At 43.8% G+C, this 24,438-nt stretch overlaps 1 protein-coding gene across 1 annotated transcript in view; it reads left to right on the forward strand.

Moving 5' to 3' along the window:
- The first annotated feature begins 15,790 nt into the window (after positions 1–15,790).
- The window catches only part of TKT (transketolase), a 31,512-nt gene continuing 22,864 nt past the window's right edge, over positions 15,791–24,438 (forward strand). Inside the window, exons 1-4 of the mRNA XM_006265375.4 lie at positions 15,791–15,959; positions 20,379–20,496; positions 21,603–21,716; positions 22,550–22,647. Coding sequence (XP_006265437.3) covers positions 15,853–15,959; positions 20,379–20,496; positions 21,603–21,716; positions 22,550–22,647 — 437 coding nt within the window. The 5' untranslated portion in view covers positions 15,791–15,852. The remainder of the gene's footprint in view (positions 15,960–20,378; positions 20,497–21,602; positions 21,717–22,549; positions 22,648–24,438) is intronic.

Genomic DNA, 24,438 nt, shown 5'->3' on the forward strand with positions numbered 1-24,438 from the left:
CACACCGCTCCTCTCCACTGACTTAGTGGCAGGGTGCTGCTCTTCACACTGCCCGGCTGCATTCCAGTAAGTAGGCAAGGCCGATATGCCTGGTGAATAATCGTCTATCGCATGGGCAGGCAGTTATTTTGGGCGGAGGGCCATTCATCAAGTTTAGGCAAGCTGTTGAGGGCCACATGGGTAGCCCTGCCCCTTGATAAGTGCCCTGCCCCCTGTTTGCCATCTTGTGGTCAGAAGTTCCGCCCCCTAACCCCTGACTGTTGCCACCAGAAGGCCCGCCCCTTGCCCCTGGAAATAGGAGTGTTGCCATCTCAGAACCAGAAAAATACCAAATTATAGTCTAAAAATCAAACATCTACAAAATTCATTAATTTGATTTCAAAAAAATATTTTTGTCCTGATTTACATGTTTGTAGTGTACACGGAGGTGATTGCACAATAATTTAAAATGAAATCTTACTCTTGTATATTGTGGGGAGCACGGAGTAGTGGGTATAGGTTTGTGGGGGGCTGTTGGTATGTGGGTCTGTGGGGTGAGGGAGCATTGGGTGTGTGTGGATATGTGGGGTGTGGTTGGGTATGGGGTTCAAGGGGGACTGTGTGGGAGCGAGGGTGGCTGGGGTGTATGAGGGGGTGTGGGTCTGCATATATGGTAGTGCAAGGTCAGGGGTGTGGGTGCATGTGGGACTCGCCCTATGATCTCTCTGTTTCTCTCTGTCTCTCATATATACTCCAGGGACACGCACACACATGCACACGCACCCTCCCGCTCATGGCTCTGGGGTACCAGTGCGTGCTGTGTGCTTCTGCAGTCTAGTGATGCTGCATCCACATGGTGCTGGAGTGGCCAGTGGACGTGCAGGGAACCAGTGAAAACTGCCACAGGCAGAAGCTTCCAGTTGAAGGAGGATGGGACTGGGCTGGCCTTGCTACTGAGTCCTGCTGGCTTCCCCTGGGTCCTACTGCCCCTGGCTCCTGTCATCTTTGACAGGCAGCCAGGAGCATACAAATATAAATATTTTAGGCACCCTGCAGGCTGGATAGAATGGCCTGGCAGGCCATGTTTTGCCCGCCCTGTGCTATCAGTATCAGCCAAGAAAATCTTTATTGTTGAACCCCCTATGTATTTGTCAAAGTAACTGATAAAGTAGAAAAAAGAAAAAATCAACTTTTGAAGCAATTTTGAAATGCTTGGTAGTGAAACTTGATTTAACGCTTTTTAAGTATTGGGAGATGCAGGGGGTGGTGTGTGTGTGTATGCGCATCACCCCCTGCATCTCCCAATACTGAAAACGAGCTTCGTGTGCCCCTGGATCTGCACGGGGCAGGCTGTAGCTGCAGGGTAGAGCCGGAGCTGGCACTACACGGGGCTTTTCTTGCTGGGGTTTGGCTCAGAGCGGGCTCCAGCGGCACTGGGAGGATGCAGCAGCCACCCCAAATTTTGCCGCAACTCTGCTCCCAGCCCCACACCACCACCTGGCACAGCCCCGGCTGAACATCCCACTTCCACCCAAGCACTGGGAAAAGCTGCAGCGGTGCAGGGCTGGGCATGGAGCTGTGGCAAAATTTGGGGTGACTGCAGCCTTCTCCCAGCCCCGCTGGAGCCTGCTCCGAGCCCAGCCCCTGGTGAGAAAAGCCCCATGCAGCACTGGCTCCACCCTGTAGCTGCCACCTACCCATGCCACACAGATCTGGGGGCACACGCCCCACCTTCCTGGGGTGCAAGCAGCAAAGGAGGCTGCTGCTCCGTCCCATGCCCCACCTGCCCTGGCTAGGCAGTGCCTGCCCCTGCCCCATTCCCTCTCTCAGTGCAGGGAGTGTTGATCTGTGCCCCCACACCTCTTCCCTCCTCTTCTGACTTACCAGCTGGAGGCAGGTCTCCACACTGCTGGCTCTGCTTTGTGCTGCACTGTGGCTGTGCAGCATGGCCATTTAGTGGATAAATTATTGGCCACATAGAGCCGATATCCAATATAGACAATTTTCTTCATATTGGTTCCAATCCGATATTGGAACAATGTATCAGTGAATCTCTCATATATGGCAGAGTGCTGCCATGACAGTGGGGAACGAGGGGTTGGAGCAAGGGGTGTGAGGCCAGCAGTGCTGGCCTTGCTCTCCCCTCCACCCCCCGATTGGAGGCAGAGGGGAATGGCGGGGACCGACTGGGATGGCTGAGTGCTGCCATGACAGCGGGGATGGTGCGGGGGCAAGGCCAGTGGTGCTGTCCTTGTCCCCCTCCTTTCCGGCCCTGCTCCTTGGAGGCGGCAGTGCAGGGTGCTGGCAGTGCAGCGCTGGCCTTGCCCCCCCGCTCCACTCTGGCTTTGCCACTGCTGTCATCAGGCCCTGACAAAAGCCAGTGGGGAGAAGTGGGGGGGGGAAGGGGGAACACAGTGTCGGCACCCTGCTGCTACCACCGAGCCCTGAGAACAGCTGGGAGGGAGGGGGTTGTGTGCGGCCAGATGCGCAGCGGTGACAGCCTGGGGTGCTAGATGGTGGCTGCAGCTGCTACGTGCAAGCTTTGCCCCCTCCCCCGCGCCTGGGAGGCAGCGGTGATGCAGGGTGGAACGGCAAAGGGTGGGAGGGGCACACAGGGCTGGAGGCAGAGCGGCAGCATTGCGGGGCGGTAGTTGGCAGCACTCCCTCCCTACCCACTCTCCTCCCCATCCCCCTCCATTCTTGATAGGCATTTGGCTAGTAGTTATAATAAATGTTACAATACTCTGTGGGGTTCCTTCAAAGCTGAGTAGCCTAAGTTATTCCACAGAGATCAACCTTCTTGACTTTTTTCCTAGGCTCTAAGTGTTACAAATATCAAGCTTTTTTTTCATTTGGCCCGACAAGCTTGCTTCTATTTTAGACCAGTTTTGACGTCTCCTGAGAATAGTTCTCTTGGGCTCTCTTTCTACTTCAACCCTAACTAACAGTAGAAAAGTAAGAGTTCACTTTCATTTGTTCAATTGATAAATTCTGAAGATCTGAAGTTCTGTGGGCTGGGCAAAGAATTAATTATTCATACCAAACTGTTTGCCCGTCCCTAATGGAAATCTGATAGGCAAATAGAATTATTAGAATGAAACAGCTTTGCAATATTGAATTGTTATTCAAGGGTTTATTTTATTTGGCAGTTAAACATGAAATGGATTTTGTCAAATATCTGAGTTGGAAATTTATCCAAGAGTGGTAACTTTATTGATAGAAAGGGAATGGGTATGAGAAGCCACATTCTTTTCTGTTTTTCTAGCTTTATGCCTATGTCATTAAAATCCTATTATGGTCCATTGAGTTAATCACCATTACTGTCGGGGGTGTTGGTTATAGCCATGTTGGTCTAAGGACATAAATAGACAAGGTTCTTTTGCAAGCTTTTTGGCACAAACACCCTTCGGGAGTAAGGAGAGTCTACTGGTGCTCCTGCGCTCTCCTGATTCAGTATCTTCCATGTTTTGGGGGTACCTTGTCATCTAGTCCAACCCCTTATAACCTTGTAATTCATTACAGTGAAATTCTTGTTTGTATAATGTCTGCTGCTTCTGATTTTCTTGTGTTTTATGTTAATTCTGAAGGTAGGACTCCCAAAAGAGCTAGTTGAGCACTGGGAAAGAAATGAAAGCTCTTCTGCTAATCTTGGAGTGTTTTCAAAAGAGCATTAGGAATAAGATAGGGCCAAAGAAGAGGGAACCATGAACAGAAGATTAATGAGAGGTAAGTGATAGAAAGAATGGTGTGAAGTGCAGCTGGAGAATGTGGAAAGAGGTGAGGTGATAAGAGGGGTTAAAATAGCCCATGAACATACCTCACAGAATGCAAGTATCAAAGGCTTTCCTGTGAGTTGCTATTAGTCTGAGCTGCTGCATCCCATCTGTAGGCACTTCCAGACTTGATAGGTCAGCACCACGTGAGGCTTGAGTCTATGAACCCAGACTATTTCCGTTTGCCAAAGTGGTTTAGGCATGAACAACTAGCTCCAATCCCTGCTGGGGTATTACTGCACCATTTGCCAGGTTCATTTATTTTCAATGCTATGAGGTGTGGTTTCATGGCATATCTGACTTCTACCTCTGCTGATGGTTCTCACATTAGTGTCTAAAATCTACTGCTAAAAAAGAGGCTGCTTCTTGTGCGTTGGCTCTGTCTCATATACAGCAAATCTCTCCTCCTTGGCAAGTTGATTGAATACAATTTTCCTTGGGCCTCCCTTAATGGAATAATATAGTTGGGAATGGTACCCCTTTGAGCAAGGGGTTGGACTAGATAACCTCCTGAGGTCCCTTCCAACCCTAATTTTCTGTGATTAAGGCATGCAGGTACATTATGTATGTTTATTTCTTACGTAAGTCAAGAGATTCTGAAGGGGAAGGTCCAACACTTCATTATTCTGTATAGAGAAGAGCTGTCCAACTTCTGAGTGACTACACACCACACAGATCACAGGCCCTGGGATGCATACAGCAGGGACTACATGCCACAGAGCTTGCACAATACAATGGTAGTTCAACCCCATCCGCCCCAGCCATAGTTCCATGGGCAACACAAGCCACCACCTTCCTCCCACATCTTGCCACACAGGTAACACAAGCCCTGCTTACTAGGAACTAGAGTTGGGAGGCCTACTAGGTTGTCTAGCCTACCCCTTGCTTACATATGGTTGTGACCCACAGTATTTTCCTAGTGCATTGTCCAGTCCACTTGTAAAACACCAAGTCCATAAGAATTCACATGTCCTGGAAAGAGACTATTTTCCTATCTAATTTCCCTGTGAAAAAGGTTGTGGGTTGTTTTTTTTCTTGATAGCTAAAGGTTTCTTTACCACATCCTCACCCCATTACTTTGCATGTTCTCATGCTCAAGTTTCCTGCATTGCTCAAAACATGAAAGTAGGCATCTTACCTCCTTCCCAGATGCCATGTGCTCCTACTAAAAAAACATACCTATTTAGCTTCCTGATCAGTGCAGTGCTGTGATCACTTCATGCACAACAGCTTGCTGAATTGAAGGCTTATTTACTGCTCATAAATGCATCTTATCCTCTGCTAGTCCCACTCCCAAAGAGCATTACCTTATGCTACTGTGTTCTAGGAGGAGAATAAAACAAAATCCTGTTACATTACAGAAATGGAAAAATCCCTTTTCCAAGGTAGAGAAAATGCTCATAAATATGGAGTGAAGTTGTCAGTTCACGAATGCCCATGCTCAATTTCCCACTGGTTTCAGTGTGGCCAGACTTTCAGTTCTTTATGTTCTGTAAAAATGCAATGTGATACTTAAACTGGAAGACTTACTCTTATTGTTTTTGTGTGCATGGTGGCGGTGGTGCCTGACATGTCCAGTCATGGACCAAGACCTCATTGTGCCAGGCCTTGCACAAGTGCAGAGCAAACCAATCTGTGTGCCTATTGAGGATGCTTCTCCATTTCCTCCTCCTCTTATTTTTACATTATACAGGTAAGTGTTGTGTTTTCTTTTTTTTAAAGTAGAGAGAAATGCTTTATCTGCACAGCAGAAATTGCTCTCTATTGAATGTTGTTTGCAAGTAAACATCCTTTAAACAGTGGATCTTGTCATTTATTGCAGTCTATAATGACTAAGCAACTTTAATTAATCTGTTTGAAAGGAGCAAGGTGGGACCCCGGATTGTTTGTTTACAATGAATCAAAATCAGGAAGGCACCTTATACAGTAAATCTATTTGCTTCTAAAATTGCACATACTGGGAATTTGCCAAAGAATATTTTCGTAGGTGTTCAGTCATTTTAGGTATCAATCTAGGTGAGCATATTTATATTTTTATAACAAGTATTGATTTAGAAGCATCTTGCTGTTAAAACGGATGCATTTTAAGGTAACAGGCACATGGAATAAGTTAGGGGTAAGGGATTCCTTTAAATTAGCACAAGCGAAAACTTCTTTAAGTAAGGCAGATGATAGAGATTTCTTGAATCAAGCCCTAGATCCAAACAGGTCCACTTTTTTCTGTATTAGAATCTAGATGCAACTCAGTTCTGCAACATGGAATGAACCTGTTGTTCCACTGCTGTGCTGTATGCATGGACCTCTCTGGGACTTGCTGCCCCATAGTGGTGGCAGCTCTGACTCCAGAGCTTTGCAAAACAGCTGTACAATGTCCTTAGACCAACACAGCTAAAACCTACACCCCTGCAATAATGGCTCTGGCTTTGGAGCACAGCAGAACAGCCTCATGGCAGCAGCAACTCCAGGGCCCATACTGCACAGCCCCAGAGTAGCTGGAGCAGCACCCACTCTGGGACTAGTCTGTGGGTCCCAGCCAGCCTGCAGACTGTTCCCATGCCACTCATCTCATGCCCTGTGGGCCGAATGAGTTTAACACTTGTGACATAAACCTTTTCCAACTTATCCATTTGGAAAGGGATTTACACGTGTGCCCCATTGGTCAGGAGAGTCTTTTTTTTCTGGGATGTATAGGAATAACAGGCATTTTACCAGTTTAGAAATAACTTTCATAGCGCACACACCATGTTTAAATGGATGTAACAATTATTTTTGTCAAGAGGGCCTTGTTATGTGACTATTTTGAGATCATTGGTGAAAGACCAGCATTCATTTCGAGTCAAGGGAGAGACTCTGGGTCATGATGTGACTGCTGTAAGCATACTTTGTGTGCAGCTTATCCTGGGATGTAGTCGGCCTTGTCAAAGACCCAGAACAACTTACCCAGTGCTCCAGGACTGACTGAATTAAAAAAGCATCTTGGGATTGACATGTGGGCCACAAGGCAGCCAGGAATTTCCCTAGTGCTACAAGTGGTAGCCACACATCTCATATTTCCTCTCTGGCCTGTTTACTGTTTCTCTCTTTGCTCCAGTGTGTTTGGGTTTGATGTGAAAATTTTCATTTGACCACATGATTAGCATTAGGGCTGTGCGGAATTTCGCCAGCAGTTTCGTTTCAACACACTTTCGACTCGTTTCAAGCTTGAAACAGCAAAATTGAAATGAAACGGAGAGCTTCAAAATGGCCTCGAACAAAATAAGGCAAATTGAAACATTTCAAATTTTTCAAAAAGTTTTGACTTTCGAAGCTCAAGCTGGGCTTGCCTGCAGGGAAACAGAAAATAAGTAAAGGGGGGGTGGGAAGGAGTGCTCTCATTATTGACTGTGTAGCTGGCCAGTGACTGTCAGTGCCAGTGCCAAATGGAGAGGAATAATCACTTCCCTTGATCTGCTGGCAATGCTCCTACTAATGCAGCCCAGCATGCCATTAGCTTTCTTTGCAACAAGGGCACATTGTTGGCTCATATTCATCTTATTGTCCACGGACTCCCTGGTCCTTTTCTATGCAGAGCTGCTGCATAGCCAGTCGGTCCCCAGCCTATATCAGTGCATGGGATTGTTCCTTCCTCAGTGCAGGACTTTGCAATTCTCCTTTATCGAACCTCATGGTATTTCTTTTGGCCCAATCTTCCAATTTGTCTAGGTCACTCAAAATCCTAGCCCTTCCCTCCAGCATATCTACTAGGGCTGTGTGAAATTTCACCAGCAGTTTCATTTCAACACTGTTTCAATTCATTTTGAGCTTGAAACAGCGAAATTGAAACAAAACAGAGAGCTTTGAAACAGCCTCAAAACAAAACGAGGCAAGTTGAAACGTTTTGAAATTTTTGAAACGTTTCAAGTTTTGAAGCTCAAGCTGGGCTTGCCTGCAGGCAAACAGAAACTTAAGTAAGGAGAGGGAGGGGGAAGGAGTGCTCTCATTATTGACTGTGTAGCTGGACAGTGACTGTCATCCTTCCCTGAGGTCTCTTCCAATCCCAGTGCTCTGGGGGAGGGATGGAAAAACTGTGTAAAAGGCAGCACTGTTTGAACTGCCCTGCTTTCTGCCTTGGTGTCAGTTACTGAGCGGTGTGTTCCAGGTTTGCCTGCCAGCAGCTAGGGGTGCAGGGCCCCAGAACCCAGACTCCCCTTTTACCCATCTCCTTGACAGCTAGCAGGCTTTGTGGCTGCAGCTGGGGCTAGGAGGCCTGCAGTTTTCACCCCCTAAGACAGACAGTCAGTTGCACAAGCACCCATGCCATGAGTTTTGCCTGTCAGCAGCCAGAGGTGCAGGGCTCCAGAACCCAGAAGCCCCTGCACCTATCTCCTTGACAGCTGGCAGGCTTTGTGGCCTCAGCAGGGGCTAGCATGCCTATAGCTTTCACCCTGCTGTGCCTTAACACACACAGTGTCACCCATGTCACGAGTTTTGCTTGTCCTCACCTTGAGGTGCAATTTCCCTAAAACCCCTGCACCCATCTCCTTGAAACTTGGCAGGCTTTGTGTCCTCAGCAGGGGCTAGTATGCCTGCAGTTTTGACCCCGTTCTGGCTTCACACGTGCACATGACACAAGTTTTGCTTTCAAGAATTTGAGGTGCAGTTTCCCCCAAACCCCTGCACCTATCTCCTTGAAACATGGCAGGCTTCATGCCCTCAGAAGGGGCTACCATTCCTGCAAGTTTCATCCAAATCAGGCCAGAAATTACAAAGTTACAGGCTGTTTTGAGCTTCCCCATTATAGCCTGTGGGCGAAACGGCAAAACAGCGTCAAAACAGTGAACTCTGGTTTCACTGTTTTGATGCAATGAAATGGAACAGTGGGTTTGAATCAAAACAAAATTCTAAACGAAATGCTGTTCTGTCCAAACGCAAGTCGAAACAGAATGGTGTCGTTTCACACAGCCCTAATTAGCATTTGCTTTTGGCATTTGAGTTATGGCAAAACATTTAAGCCAAAGTAAGCAAATTAACAATGTGGAGATATCTTTAATTGTGCAGAACACCTGATTTCTCTCCAAAATCAATGGAGCTGCATCCAGTAATGTCAGTAGTGGATATCTTTAACATGGCAGTAAGCTACAGTCCCATTTTGGCATCTTTGGTTCTACCAGCAAGAGGAAATGCTGAAAAATCGTGCTCTCCCTTGCATAGATGTCAGCTTCTAACTTTCTTTTCCTTAAGCAGCTTGCACTAAGGCTAATGGGATGTGATGTGTGTGTATATATACTGAAAAACAGGCATTCTGTCCATGCATTTTATATTTTTGTGTAACATTCTTGCTTTAATTTTATTGTGTTTTTGATTCTGGAGACTAGCACAAGAATGTGGAAGAAATGCTGGCTGTTGCACACAATGTATATGCTGACTTCAGCCATTTCCTTATGCTCCATCGTGCTTTGTCCCTTCAGTAGATCAAAGTATAAGGTGGAATTTCATCTTGCCTATACTTGACAAGCTGGCTTAACATTACAATACCATAAATATGTAATCAGTGACACAGTATGGAGATTCAGGAAAGGAGGGGTAGTTGTGGGCAATAATCACCCTGAGAAAACTGAAGGAAGTAGAACAAGTTGTGAGCCACATCATGCTCTTTATTTTCTAACTGAAGAAAATAAAAGACCATATGGAATGTTCTACAGAGCAGCTGATAAGACTGCTGTTGCTAGTAAAGTGTTGGGGAACCAGATTGTTGTGAGCTATCATGTTCAATACATTAAAGGATCAAGAATGCAAGGTATGACTCAACGAGATACAATGAGCCTGGATCAATGTACTTAAATTCTTACCAGTAATCTAGCTAAGGGCATATTTAGATTAAAAGAGTCTAGGGAGAGAAATTTCGCTGCTGATGTTGTGGAGCAATCGGTGGCTAAATTCTACTAAATTTCTTATTTACATACACACTGGGTGGTTCTTAGTTTGCTACAGCACATGTTATGTGCAGAGTAAAAACAGAGGCTGTCCAGGCTTGAAAACACCCATAACTGACACTTGATTGTAGTAATCTTGTTCAAATATTTATAATGCATGACAAACGAGATTAAGTCTCCTGTGTACCATACAAAAGTATTGTTTGCTGGCTCCCAGAGCCTTTTGGATGTATTCCAATAATTTTCCAATTTGCACACATGCCTGTGCACTTTCTGTCTCTAGCCAGCAGATTCAGTTTGCAGGAAAATCAAGAATCCATCTGTTCTCTGTTCTGGTGTATCTGTTCTGCTTTTGGGAACTTGAGTTGTCATCAAAGTTAGAAGGTCATACAGCCATGGTTTTCAAAGTGATTGCCAGCCAACATCAGTTCTTGTGGCCATTTCTAACAGGCACATTTGAAAGAGATTGTCCCATTCTCTCTTAGATTCAGCGAGGAAATATCCCTGGCATCTTGATCTTGAGAGAGTCTAGAGGAGAGCCACACAAATGATTAGAGGACAAGAGAGCAGGCCTTATGAGGAGAGACAGAAAGACATGGCACCCTTCAGCCTGGAAAAGCATAGGCTTAGGGGTGACTTCGGGGCAGCCTATAACTACATAAGGGGTGTGCATCAGGAACTGGGAGAACATCAGTTCACCAGCGCACCCCATGGGAAGATTAGATCCAACAGTCATAAACTCTTGGAAGACTCTTTTAGGCTGGACATAAGGAAAAACTTCTTTGCTGTTTGAGTCCCCAGGGCCTGGAATAGACTCTCCCAGAGATGGCGCAGGATTCCTTTTAAGAAAACGCTTGGATGCCTATCTTGCTGGGATCATTTGACCCCTGCTGATTGCCTGTCCTTTGGGCAGGAGGCTGGACCAGATGATCTTGCAAGGTCCCTTTCAGCCCTAATGTCTATGAAATCTATGAAATATTAATTTATGTGCTATAGCTTTTGTCATTGGCGATCCCTCCCACAGGTCAAGTAAAGGATTGTAAATGAGTCCATTAATGGCTAAGGAGGCTGATCCTAGAACTGCAAATTGTGTTATAGTGCAGTGATGCTTAACTTATCCAGCCATGTGGGACAGATCTGTGGGGGCCAGCATGACCCTGAATGCTGGATTGGCCATGGTGTGACCCTGCACACTTGTTCAATCCCAAGCTGTAGCTGGATTCAATGCATGGGGTCAGGCCAGTGCACAAGACAATGTCATCCAGACTACATGGCTCTCCAAGCCCTGCAAATTTGGCAGTACAGGAGTGGCAGCAGCATTACTTGCCATGACACTGGGCACAATTTAACACTGCAATTGCTCCCCCAGCCACCAAATTTCCAGATGTGCAGCGTCCCTACGGACTGGATTATGTGACCCTGTGGGCTGAATTTGGCCTGTGGGCCAGAGGTTGAGAACCACTATTTTAGCGTATTCCTAAATGGAATAGTAATAGTGTTGGTTCATTCATCTTGTTGTTTATATATTGAACTGCGCCAGACCAGTGTTTGCACAGATGCATAGCACTCACTGGAGTAATACAGAGCCACAATCATGCAGCTGACAGCTTAATTGAGCCACATGCTAGCAGCTGTCTAGTGAATGATGTTTAAATAGAGTGTTTGTTACAAAAGTTATAAGTAATTTTCCTGAGCCAAATCTCTAAAAATACTAGGCAGAGTAGGTCAGTGGATTAGGCCTACTGTGTGCCATAGCAGTCGAGTCTGTGCACACAGGCAAGATGTTTCACAAAAGTAGCCACAGCAAAGATCAAGTTAAAGATAGGCACAAAGTCTTTTCTCATACAGGAGGCAGGAAACGTTAAGTTCTGAATTTCTGACGCCATAATGAAGACAAGGAGATTTCAAACCAGCAGCTTTCATGATTGGTGGAAGGCCTATGATTTTGCACAGCCCTTCTCCCTCTGGCAGCATGCATCCTGAAGGAGCTGCATGAGTTAGGAAGTCCAAGCATCATTAGGGGCAGATGTTGGGGGAGTAGTATGGAGGGTAATACATGTCTACTTCCCTTTGGCTGTGTGGCACAGGTGGGTCCTGCCAGAGCTCTGCAGGCTGAGTGAAGGAGATCAGTCATAGAGGTGAACTCCCTGAGTACGCTCAGCTTTGGCAGGAACTGTATTAATCAACCTTTGGTGGTCTCACAGTTTACTGACCATGCATAGCACAGCGCAGCCAAGGTGGATGTGGTCTCCCCTCCCCTCCTGGATCCACCCACGAGCATCTTTAACACTTCTCTGAATTTCAACTCTGAGGAAATCTGCTGTGGAGGGTAGGGGAGATTGTGGAGAAATCAAAATGGTGAATAAACGATCTTCACAAATTCCTGTGCAGGAACAGCCGGCAGAAAAACTGCCTCGGAATTGCAGAAAAGAGAAGATTATATTATCGAACCAGCACTTTCCTTTCTCTGTGACCCAACCAAGTGCTGTGTGTTGCAATCTGCTTGTCCTGAACTGCTAGATTAAGTGGCAGTGTTGTACAGAATTTCCAAACCTAAGGCCAACTTTACCTTTGTGTTTTTTCTTTCTCCTTTGAGGAGCCACGTGCTTTTTCATTTTCACTTTTTTAACTTTTTTTTTATAATATATATATTTTTGAGCAAGAGAGTGTTCATGTCTCAGGCATTAACAATTTAAAAGGTTTGCCTATTGCTATACAGCTTTGGTGTACTAATGAGAGCTCCTAGTATTATGGGGGCTGTCTCTTCAAAATGCTTTAATTAGTTATGTAGGCTTGTCCACTCCCATGTCTTTTTTTTCACGGGGTGAGGGGGGGAAAGTATTGATTCTACACAAAAGAAAGCAGTTGGCCTATCTAATCTATTTTATGTTTTGGGAGTGCCCATAATTGGAACACCAGATATGACACGGTGTTCTCATAGTAGCTCTTTAATCCTGTAATTGTATGTACTGGAGAGGTCAGAAAATCAGAACACATGAAAAAGAGAGTGCAGGGAGATGTGAAAAAAAATGCTTCATTCTCCAGATATTGACATTTGAGGATACTTTTTACCACAGTTTGAAACTTCCTCTGTTAACTGAGTCAGCCAAATTTCACACATCTGTGATTAAGCAGAACATTCAAGCATGACAGACTGGTCAAATCTGTCACACTTCAAATATTCCATTAAATATTGAGTGTAAATATGTCAATGGATGAATCTGTTCAGTGTACACAATATTACAGAGCCATGTTCAGATTTATATTAAGTTGATTTCAATTTCAGCTTTTCTTTATTAATAACAATAGTCATTATCTGTTGATTTAAAAAGGAGAAGCTGGTTAAACTTTCTGCAGCCTTAGTCTCTAAACTATCCCTTCTCTGGCTTTGAGTTCTCAAGACTCTCTCAAGAAATATTATTCTTACTTATTTTATTCCTATTTTATGGTCTGCTTTATCATTAATTAAACATAGTCATGATGACCCTGTTTAGCCAGATCTGTTGCTCTGATTAGTTTAGTTCCCATTAGCTTTGAAACCTCTAAGAAAAAAAATTAAAATAGACTCTGTCAAAAATGTGTCTAGTTTTCAAGTAGTTAGAGTATGTATAAGGGTAAGCTTAGTAATGTTGTATTGTAACAAGAAAAATCCTACACTAGGTTTACATGTTTATCTGGACACTCCAAGAAACCAAAACTATTTTGGGAGGTACTTATTATAGTATGTTGTTGGATTAGTTGTATTTGTTAATCTTCAAAATAAAACAGTAAACGGAACCTGGAATTTTTTATCAGTGTGACTCAAGAAAAAAAATCAGTGAAAATATGATATAAAGATAACTATTTTCAAATTTGTGGAAGGAAACCTTGGACTCCTCCAGGTCATTGGGTGGGGTTAGAACAATTAAGAGCAGATGAGTATCTGCCCATCAGTATTCTTCCCTCTCTATACCCTTTCATGGAAATCCAGTTCAAACCAAGTTCAGGTATGAGACCATACCAGTTGAAATTATGCAGCGGAAATCCCCCGTGTCTTCTAGTTTGAATTATAGTTATTTAGCAAGTGAAAATGTGTTTCAGTAACTAACGTGCCTGTCTGTCTTCTACATAAACCTGAACCTGAAAGGGGTTAGGCTGGGACCTGAGAGACTAGATTTTGGTTCCTTGCTCCCTCACAGGTGTCGTATGTAAGCTTAGACAAGTCATAATCTCTCTTGCAATTTTCCTTTTCTGTAATAACAGCACTTTCCCATTTCTGATAACAGCACTTCTCTAGGGTGGCTGTGAAGATAAATCTATTAAAGACTGATGTGTTCAAATATCATGGTAACAGGGCCATATAAAAGGCATTAAACATCATTGATAACTTTTCTGTCTACTTCTATTTAAGATTCAGACAACACCCTGGATTCAACACCTCGAGGGAGTTTGAACTTGGATCGTCCGGCAAGTTTTGTCTCTGGCTTTTTTCCCCCCTAACTACAAAACTGGGAACTCTGGAGAAATGTGGATGCAGGTCAGAGCTTTGTGACAGAGAGTCAACAAACCAATGATGTGCCGTATTTTTTTTTTTTTAAGTTTGACCCTATATGTTTTAACTTGCTGCTGGCCAGGCAGCGATTTGTAAAGTTTAGAAGCGATCATCCAGAATACTTTGGTAGGCCAACTGTGGGTGGGACAGTGGAGTGTACTACAGATCCCCATGTGGTACTGCTCTGTAATAGAGAGCAGTGTAGCTGGGTAAGGGTATAAAAAGTGTCTTTCTAGGCCAGGCAAGGTTCATTGGGTAGATGCGATATCTTTTATTAGACCAACTAAATAGTTGGAAAGAAGTTCTTTGCATGCTTTCGGGCAAAACACCCTTCGTCAGGGTGCCCAAAAGCTTGCAAAGAACTTCTTTCCAACTATTTAGTTGCTCTAATAAAAGATATCACATCTACCCAAAGAACTTCGCCTGCCTATGTCCTGAGACCAACACAGCTACAACCAACAACCCTCTTTCTAGGCCAGTGTTTCTCAACCCAGTGCTGTGACACCCTTGTGTCTTGAGATCCTTTCAAGAGTGCGGTGAGGGCCATGCAATATAAGCACTGTTACATAGGCAAACATGATTCACAGGATACACCCAGAGATTTCAGCTAGGACAGTGGTTCCCAGCCTTTTTAGACCACAGACCAGCAAACTGTGGACCAGCATACAGTAGATTGGAAGTGACTGGCATGCTGCGGCCCAGCAGCTGTATAAAAAAGGGTTGGCTGCTGGGCCGCAGCACGCTGGTCATTTCTGGACTTCCAACCCTTCACGGCCCAGTACTGGGCCAGGGCCTGGGAACCTCTGAACTAGGACACAGCGGTGCTAAAAACACAGGGCCCTGCTGGGACCTTTTGAGTTCTCTGCAATGGCAGAACCGCTCTTATTTTCGTAGGTGTTTGGGTCGGAAGGGACCTTAGTAGGTCACTGAGTCCGACCCCCTGCCCTGGGCAGGAAAGAGTGCTGGGGTCGATGACCCCGGCCAGGTGCTTGTCCAGTCTCCTCTTCAAGACCCCCAGGGCAGGGGAGAGCACCACCTCCCTTGGGAGCCCGTTCCAGGTGGTGGCCACCCTTACTACAAAAGTCTTTCTAATGTCCCACTCAATCTGCTCTCCATCAGCTTGTGGCCACTGCTCCTAGTTACTGGGGGGGGGTGCCCTACTCTTATAGCATCTCCTATTCCCTGCTGCCCTCCCTGATGCATTTATAGGCAGCCACAAGATGAAGTCTAAGCCTTGTCTTGTGAAGGCTGAAGAGATCCAGGTCCCTCAGTCTCTCCCCGTAGGGCCTGGCCTGCAGCCCTCTGACCACGCGAGTGGCCCCCTCTGCGCCCTCTCAGGAGTCTCCGCATCCCTCCTGAAGCGCGGCGCCCAACCCCCGACGCGGCGCTCCGCCTAGTGCCTGTGCTCACACCTGTCCGACGCCGGCTCGAGTCTAGCAAGGCCGACAAGCTCCGCCTCTGATGATCATTCGCGTTTAGGCCTCAGGTTAGCCGGCGGCCCGGCCCCGCCTTCGGGCGGGGAAGTGCGGGGCGGGGCCGGGCGGGGGGAGGGAGGTACCCGCCCCGCCCCCGCGCTGCGCGCCCCGCCCCGTCGGCAGCTTCAGCTCGTCCGCGCCATCGCCATCGCCATCACGTCCCTCGCCCTGTCGCCGCCGCCATGGAGGACTACCACAAGCCCGACCAGCAGACGCTGCAGGCGCTGAAGGACACGGCTGCCCGCCTGCGCGTCAGCTCCATCCGCGCCACCACGGCCGCCGGCTCCGGGTGAGTTGGGGGGCGGGGCGGGGCGGGGCGGCGCGTGCACGAGGCGGGCGGGCGGGCGCGTGTGCGGGGCGCAGCCCCCGGGCCGCTTCGTGCCGTGCGGGATCCCTGGCGCGGGAGGGCGCCGCCCTGACAGCCCGGCTGTGGCTGCCCCCGGCGGGTCGCGGCGCGGCCCGGGCCGGCGGGCGGAGGCAGAGCAAGGCCGGGCCGGGAATGCGAAACTGGTGCAAAGGCAAAGAATTTGTGCCGGCGGCCAAGCGGGTCCTCGTTTCTCATGTGGTGCCCGCCACTGGAAATAACTCTCCGCAGAATTTCCCCCCAGCCCCGTGGGATTATCTGTGCAATGCCGCGGTCTCAAGCGCCCGGTTTATTCAGGCCTCCGGGCAGGATTTAGTCGGCCTGATGTCTGCAAATTCCTGGGCTAGCCTTTCTTTTCATCCTGCTGGGCCTAGGGGAAAAGACTGTCCCGACTGATTTGTCCAAAATCACAGCCAGAGTTTTCTGTCTTAGCACTATTTCAGGTGTGTGTGCGCGCGTGTGTGTGTACACCCGTGCATACGTATGTTATATACATACATCATATATTTTATTCCGCTTTTTTTACCGCTTTCTTTCTCTAGCAGCTCCTTTGAAATGTTACAGCCTTCAGCAAAAGAGTAATTCTGTTTAAAAAAAAATTCCTTGGGTAATGAGGAAGGTTAGTCTCTTACAGCACATTTTAAACCCATCCCTCTTAATTTCCGGATAGTTTACACATGACTTCCTAACCAAGCTGCTTGCCCTGTTATGTTCCCGAGAACCATAAGTAGAAGTTCCAAGGATGGGGCTTTTTCACATTGCTCCGGGAATGCAGCGAGTGAGGAGATGCTCATTTTATTCTTTCCTATTAAATGCCGACTTAAAGGTGAGCATGGTCAGGTTGTTGCCTGGTTTGTTCCTTTCTGAGCGGTGAGTGCAGGATGCCCACGGATTCCTCTTTAATTTGTTTTAAAGCCACAGCCTGCAGGGAAACATTAACACAGGTCTGTGCGATTATGAGTAGCAAAAGTGGTATCAGACACACTGCAGAGGTGGAGCTTCAGTTTGAGGCATCTGCTCTGTATTTCATATTGGCCACTTGGTAGGGCTTTTCAGGGATGTAATTATTCCTGTGTTAGGCCTAGGTATCTAATTTTACACCGAGGAACTTGGCAGAAACACAGCTCCCTATTCTGCTCCCTTGGCATTCAAAAGTAAAACTTGCACTGATTTCCCATGCAACAGGGTTGAGTTGCCTTAGTATTGAAATCATTTCCTCCTCATTCTTTTAACTACAAACTGAATGACATGCTGAGTTTCCAGCCTATCCCATTTTAGTACATTTGTAAAAGTAGCAGAAAGGGTTTTTTGAGAGAGAGAAATACAAGGGACCTTTTTATCTGTTTTCCATATGTACAAAGCCACTACTAAAACACCAGTGAAGTCACATGATCATTTACTAAAGCTTGTAAAAGATAATGTAAAGAGCCTGAAATTATTTCATAGTCCAGAGAATGAGCAGGTTATGAACCATAGGATGTAGAGCAAAGATGAGCAAACAAGCAAGGTTTCCTTTAAATGAAGATTTGTTTTCCAAGGTGGTAACACAACAGGGTATACCTTTTAATAGGAAGAAAAGAAAGCAAAGTTTCAACACAGTCTGGTAGTACTAAAGTGTTAAATCAGGTTCAGGCTGCACTGGCCGTACATTGGGATTCTGCATGTTTCAAACCAGGCTTGACTCTGGGGTACATGGTATAAGAATGCGAACAACCTTTAGGAGGTTGTATGCAGGTTACATTTTGCTGGGTGCTTAGTGTTAATGAAAGACTATCTGAGTCATGGTTTGCATTAACTTTTTAAGGAAGTTCATGGTTGGTAAAGTGTAGTTTGTGATTCTTAGTTAAGAAGCAGAGCAGGAGAGGTTTGCAATAAAGCCCTAAAAACAGAACTTAACCTGAAGGAAGTAACTTTGTGAGCTGCCACCTGTGTTGCAAGAAAGGTCATGAAATGGTGGCTACATCACGCCAGGTCTTGCAGCATTTAATATGTACTAGAGGGCATTAGAGCCTTTCCTGAATACAGACTTGAACACACTTAAGGACAGGGTCTGTGAGGTCCGAGACCAAGCATATGAAATGTGTTTTCCTGCTGGTGATTGGTATTTCTGTCCTTCAGTTTTCTGTAAGAGTTCATTCTGCAAGGTACTGTTTTGTTACAGTTTTGCCAGCATTGTTTCCATAAGGGCATGGAACAATAAACCATAGGCATGCATTGGATGCATGCATTTGTATCTCATCCAGTGCCCCAAGTAAATCTTGATTCCTGTTTTTCATACCTACAGGAATGCCTATAGTTAGAAGTCTGGGATTCTTTACCTCTTTTTCTTTCCCTTCACATTCTTGTGCTGTTGTAGTTATGGCACCGTCATTGCTTGGTAGTGACCACAGTGCAAGACTTGCAGTGGATTGTGTAGGTTTTCCTAAATCTGGATCTAATATGGTCTACAGGCCAATTATATAATAATGAAAGTAGACTCTTCCCTACACACACATTTTTCATAGCCATATGTGCTTCTGAATAATTTTGCTTAGTTAACTATAACTGTCAAAAATCTATGGTATTTTATTTTTGTTTAATTTAGAGCAGGGGGAAAAATGCTTTTTGAGAGGTTTTTGGCCAAATTCAGGAGAATCTTGATTTAGAAAGAGGGTGCTTAGTTTTAGGAAAAATAAAGAGGATGGCTTTCAGTAGCTCTTGAAGCTATGGTTTCTTTGCAAGACTAAATAAGGTTCTTAAAATGGCATTTGCAAGAATTTCTTAGAAGCAGTTAAATTTCAATTTGAGGTCTGACCATAGCCTGTTACCCTAAAATTATTCTTTTTGTTCTGGTATTCATGCAATTTCAGTTTAATTAAATTCTTTTTTAACCTGAGTTTACAAACCAAGCCACCATTTTTAAAATTCTAAATTGTTTTTCAACTATGAAAAGAACCTAAGAGAGACTGCAAGGAAAAGCAAAGAAATTAACTACAGCATATTGTCCTTAATAGGATTTCAAATATTACTTTTTCTCGCAAGGGTGTGGATTTAATACATAGTGTATTTGGTTTTAATGTAACTTAGCCCATGCAGATCTTGTAGCATGCTAATGATTATGAATGAAAATAGCAACAGGCATAACTGTACATTAGTCTGAAAATGATCCCCAGCATCTGATGCAGTTTTATTTTGTATTGTTTTCTGTCATGGAAAAATGTTTTATTAATCAGTAGTTTAAAAAGATTTTTTTCAGTTTTTCAGTTAATTTATATTTTTATACTTATTTTTATATTTCCACATGCTCACCATTTTAGGTTGTTAAAAACTTTTTTTCCAAGACCAGGAGTGCATAGAAATATGGTTAAGTATAAAGTTAATAAAATTAAAAGGAATGAAAACTTTAAACAAGCATGTAAGGCTTATTCATTAACTGACATGTATACAAAAATTACTAATATGTTTGGACCATGGTTTAAACAATTATTTTGGTTCCCCGTGTGTAAGTTTTTATACTAAGGGGCACTAACATTTACTTCCTGTGTTGCTCAGAGTGTTTGCATGTGTCTAACTCTCGTTTCAGTTTGAAATATTACTAGTGGTAAGGGGGGTATTGCCACTACCAAAACACTTGTTTTCTGATTTCAATTGAAGTGTAATGTCTTAAATCCTAACATGCATGGAAAATAAAAATATTTTGTGACCCCCATTCTTCACAAACCTATTTTTGCTTTACAAAAAGGGTTCAGGTTTTAAGAGAACATGCACTAAAGTGCAAATATTTATAGAGCCAAAACCCACCCTATAATTTGGAGACGAGTTTCCTTTCGGGCCCTGTATGGATGGCTATAGCCATTCCTTGGGCATTGTTCCTCATTCAATATGACTTCCAACCAGTAGTAATTGTTGAGATCAGAAATGGCCTGATTTCACACTGATAAATGGCCTGACCAGATTGCTATTTTTGACATCCAGAAAGATTTCCCCCAAGCATTTGGTTGAATATAATTTCTACTAATAAATGAATAGAGAATAGTTTCAAGCACATGCTGCACATTCTTTCTGTATATTTTTGTATTTCTGATAGTGATGATGTTCTTCTAGTCTAAAGAGAAACAAGGAGCCCAGACAGAGATGTCTGTGCTCTATCAGTAGAGCTTACATTTTAACATCCACTTTGAACTAGATAACAAGATGTCCTACGCTCTCAAAATATAGCTAATTGGCTTCAGGGTAATAGTAGATGGTATGGGTTATTAGAAACACTTAGAACTGCATATCTTCACGGTAAGGGTTGTATTTTAATGATATAAATGTGAGCTGACAGTAGGCAGTACTGATAATTGTGAATCTGTTCTGACTTAGCCACCCAACATCATGTTGCAGTGCAGCAGAGATTATGTCTGTGCTCTTTTTCCATACTATGAGATACAAAGCGCAAGATCCCAAAAACGTCAACAATGACCGGTTTGTTCTTTCTAAGGTAAGGCAGCATAACTTGCTGTGTCACTCTTTCTGGTCTAATTAATTAATAAATGTACCTGTGTTCTTGACTGATATTTGTTCTTACTCTTTATGGTCCTTATCAGTATATATTCATGGGAATGACAGTAAAGATTTGTTGGGAAGTGCAAGATAAAGAAAAATGCCAAGTAAAGCTTGTTGAACATAGAAATGGGTAGCATGAACATCGGAAAAGAAGTGTCAAATGCATTACTGTGTTATTGTAATAACTCTTTAAAAAGATTCTATATTAAATAAGGTTAATTATAAATTCTCTTTTGATATTATTGGTAAAATCTGTCAAGATACCTAGAAGCTTTTAATATATATATATATATATATATATATATATATATATATATATTAGTCAAGGTTTATGTCCTCTCTCAATTTGTAGTCCTGCTACTTTGACTGCAATCTCTTCAGTTCTGAGTGTTAGGCCTGATCAGTGCTTTGTTGGAAGCTCTTCAGAGAACAGTGTTGAGTTCATTGGTGGTCCAGTGAATGATACTCCACCCCAGTAGTTCTCAACCTTTTTTAGACTTGAGGTACTGCTGATTAGACTTGAAGTGTTCCTCAGAAAATACCAGCTCTCAGCTTTCACTGATTTTTTTTTGAATACCAAAAAATAATTAAACAGTTCTGTTGAAAAGAACTCTGAAAGACCAGGACAGGTCAGACTGTTTTTGATGCTGTGGATTCCTATTTAAAACCTCTGATTTTTATCTTGCAAGTTGTGTAGGTATTTCTGTACCTAACAGTGCTAATACTAAGTGGTACCCTGCAGTAGCCTAAAATGATCTCATGGCACCCTCCTTGAGAATCACTGTTTTACCTAGTGCGTGAGCATGGCATGAAAGGGGTCAGTGTTTCTGGAGAAAGGCATTCAGATAAGACACTAAAACCTAGGTTCCAATAGCATGTGGCTAGGAGTAACACTAGCCATATGACTCCTTTGCTGCTGTCAGCCTATGGAAATCGAGAGAGGTGGTTAGCTATGTTAACCTGAAATCAGATAGAAAGTAGGTCTGAGTAATACCTTAAAGACTAATTTGCTCTGAAATGCATAAGTATGTTTTCTTCTAGGGTCATGCAGCACCAATTCTATATGCTGTTTGGGCAGAGGCTGGCTTCCTCCAAGAAGCAGAACTGTTAAACTTGAGGAAAATTGATTCTGTTTTGGAAGGACACCCTGTTCCAGTAAGTATTTGAGTAATAAACTTAATATACAACAGAGAGGTCATTTGTGTGAATTGGGAATACACCACTTTTTTGTAGCAAGTTCTAACTAGTTGCACAGTAAAGAAAGATTTAAAAAGATGAAAGTATCTGCTCTTTGAAAAATAGAAGTGGGTGTTTCAAAACAAGTGAACAAAAAAAAAAAAGACTTCGTATTTTTATAATGTACTTCCCCTACCCTGTAGTCCTCAATACCCACAGTGACTCTGTTCAAACCCATTTCTGTCAAGTTCCAGCATGCCTTATCTTGCCCCATAGTAAACTGAAACAGTATTTGCTCACTTCCAGAGGGAACCTTTGTGTGCTTGTCTTAATAGCTTTTTACCCCACCTCCCTTTGTCACCCCCACAGAACCAACCAACATTTGTCACCAGCAGCCTATGCTAGGGAAAACAGAGTACAAATGGCCTTTCAAACATACCTCACCAGAAAGCTATGGAAGCTCATGCTGTTCATTTCAGGGTGTCCTGATCTGCTGCTTTAGGGCCCCTATGGAATTGGATTAATTTATAGCTGCAAGGCAGTTAATAGCATTATGGCCATTGCACCATTCATATTGCCACAGGAGAACAGAGGGTGGAGAGGTGTGTGAAGGGAAGTTTTTCAAGGTAAATGTGCTGAAAGCAACAGGGATGAATTGGGCTTTTTTTAAAGCAAGGCAGGAATCCTGCCCTGACAGCATTTACTGGAGTAAAGAGTTCTGCATTCCCCACCCCCACCTTCTGTGAGTCTTGTGAGTTTGGGCCCTGTATTTCTTCTTATTGCCAAGTAACTGTTGCCTTTTTTATTTTCAGAAACAAGCATTTACTGATGTAGCTACTGGATCCCTCGGCCAGGGACTTGGTGCTGCCTGTGGAATGGCCTATACTGGCAAATACTTTGACAGAGCCAGGTAATTCCTTCGGCTGTTTAACCTTTGTAGATACTGAAAAAAAATTGCTGTGGAAATGTTGAATTCCTACCCAGCTCATCATTTCTTTATTTGTTGTTTTCAATCTGGCCCCAATTCAGAATGCAGTTTTGAAATGACAGAGCACAGGTTGGCCGGGGCCAGAGGCCAAAGGACTAGCAGGAATCAATGCATGCATATTATATGCATCTTGAAGAGTAGAAAGGGCAGTGCTGGGGGAGCAGCATATGGAGAGTACTGTTAAACTGAAGTGATACATACACATGGGATAAGTTACACTATAATCATTTCAGAGTAATTATGGGGGTAAAAGAAATAAGATGGATAAGGAGTCTTGTTAGGCAACCACTTAAGTTAAAGGGAAACTACTGGGTCATGAATTTGGGCTCAGAATATCAACTGAAGGCCATGCAGCTCAAATGAAACAGGAATGTCTATTTCTGTCACTTGTTAGCATGGTGAGTGAGGGAAGTAAGTGTCCAAAGGCAAATCTGTATGAAGAAGGAGGCAGTCTAATGGAGTTGATGTATCTTATATGACAGTTTTAGCACATTCAAGTCCAGGTTGCTGAGTTAGGAAGAGTATTAAATCCTATACTTCACTGGCTTGAAATAATTTCTGTGAAAGATGATTTGCTGATTTTAATGCAGTTTAGCAGATGGTAGTTGCAGAAAGAATTTAACCAGTAACTACTGACAGCAAGTAGTGGTATTGTGTGCAGTGCTGGAGAGCAGCCTGCATGTATGGGATTGTAATTTCACTGAGTGAACCATCAAGTTCAGGCAAGCAACTTGTGAAATACAGTTTAGTGGTACTCTGGTAGTATGACACAGCTTAATAGTTCTAAATTATTCATTAATCACTTTACTCAATTTTGTATTAAAGCTGATATTTGCAGGTATGTATGTTTCTACTTTTGTGATCTCCAGCAGACAGTGGACATGTTACGCTGATCTTTTCAGCCATCCAAAAAAGACTGGCAATAGCAGATAGAGACTAAGAGCTAAGTTAATCAGTCCATACTGGGGCAGCGCTTGGTAAATAGCATCCAGTTCCATGTCTGGGCCAATAGCCTGCACAAAATATATAAAGCACTTTCATGTTCACTGGGGATAATAATTCAGATTCCACTCTGAATTCATGGTTTCCTGTAATAAAAATGTAGGTATTCTCTCTAGGCAGTAAATGATAAATGGTTGTACTGTAATGAGGAAGCAAAAGCTGAAATAGCTTCATGCATTGTCAGTGTTCTTGCTGAGTCACAGTGAGTGTTCAACAGCCATATTTACTCCAGCTTTAAAATAAGATTCATTGTTGGTAACTCCTTTTCAGATTTACTTAGTCTTATTTTGCAGCTGTGTTCAATCCCCTTGACAGTTGTCCATAATCTAGTGTTATCTCCCTGTGATTATCATTATCAGTTTGTTTATAGGTGTTGTGGAGGCAGAGGTTTTTACTAGGAAACAATGTTTCTCATTTAGATTTTTACCACACTTAATAGCTTTTTAATTTATACTCGACACAGTTTGCATGGAGGTGCACGCGCTGCCCAAGATCAAATAAATTTACCTGAGACAGTTGCACATAAAAAACTGGAGTGGTGTTCGGACTGAAATAATGGAAGATCTTGCTGTGTGCACTTAAAACAATTTGTTTGTTTTTTAAGAAAATAGTGATGTAGTGCTGTCACTGAGAGCAATCTGTTACTATTTTTAAAGATTATTGCATTTATTTTTCCAGGCTTTAGCATATATTTCTTGCCATAACTTTTTT

This window comes from Alligator mississippiensis, chromosome 12, assembly GCF_030867095.1.
Source record: "Alligator mississippiensis isolate rAllMis1 chromosome 12, rAllMis1, whole genome shotgun sequence".
NCBI lineage: Eukaryota > Metazoa > Chordata > Crocodylia > Alligatoridae > Alligator > Alligator mississippiensis.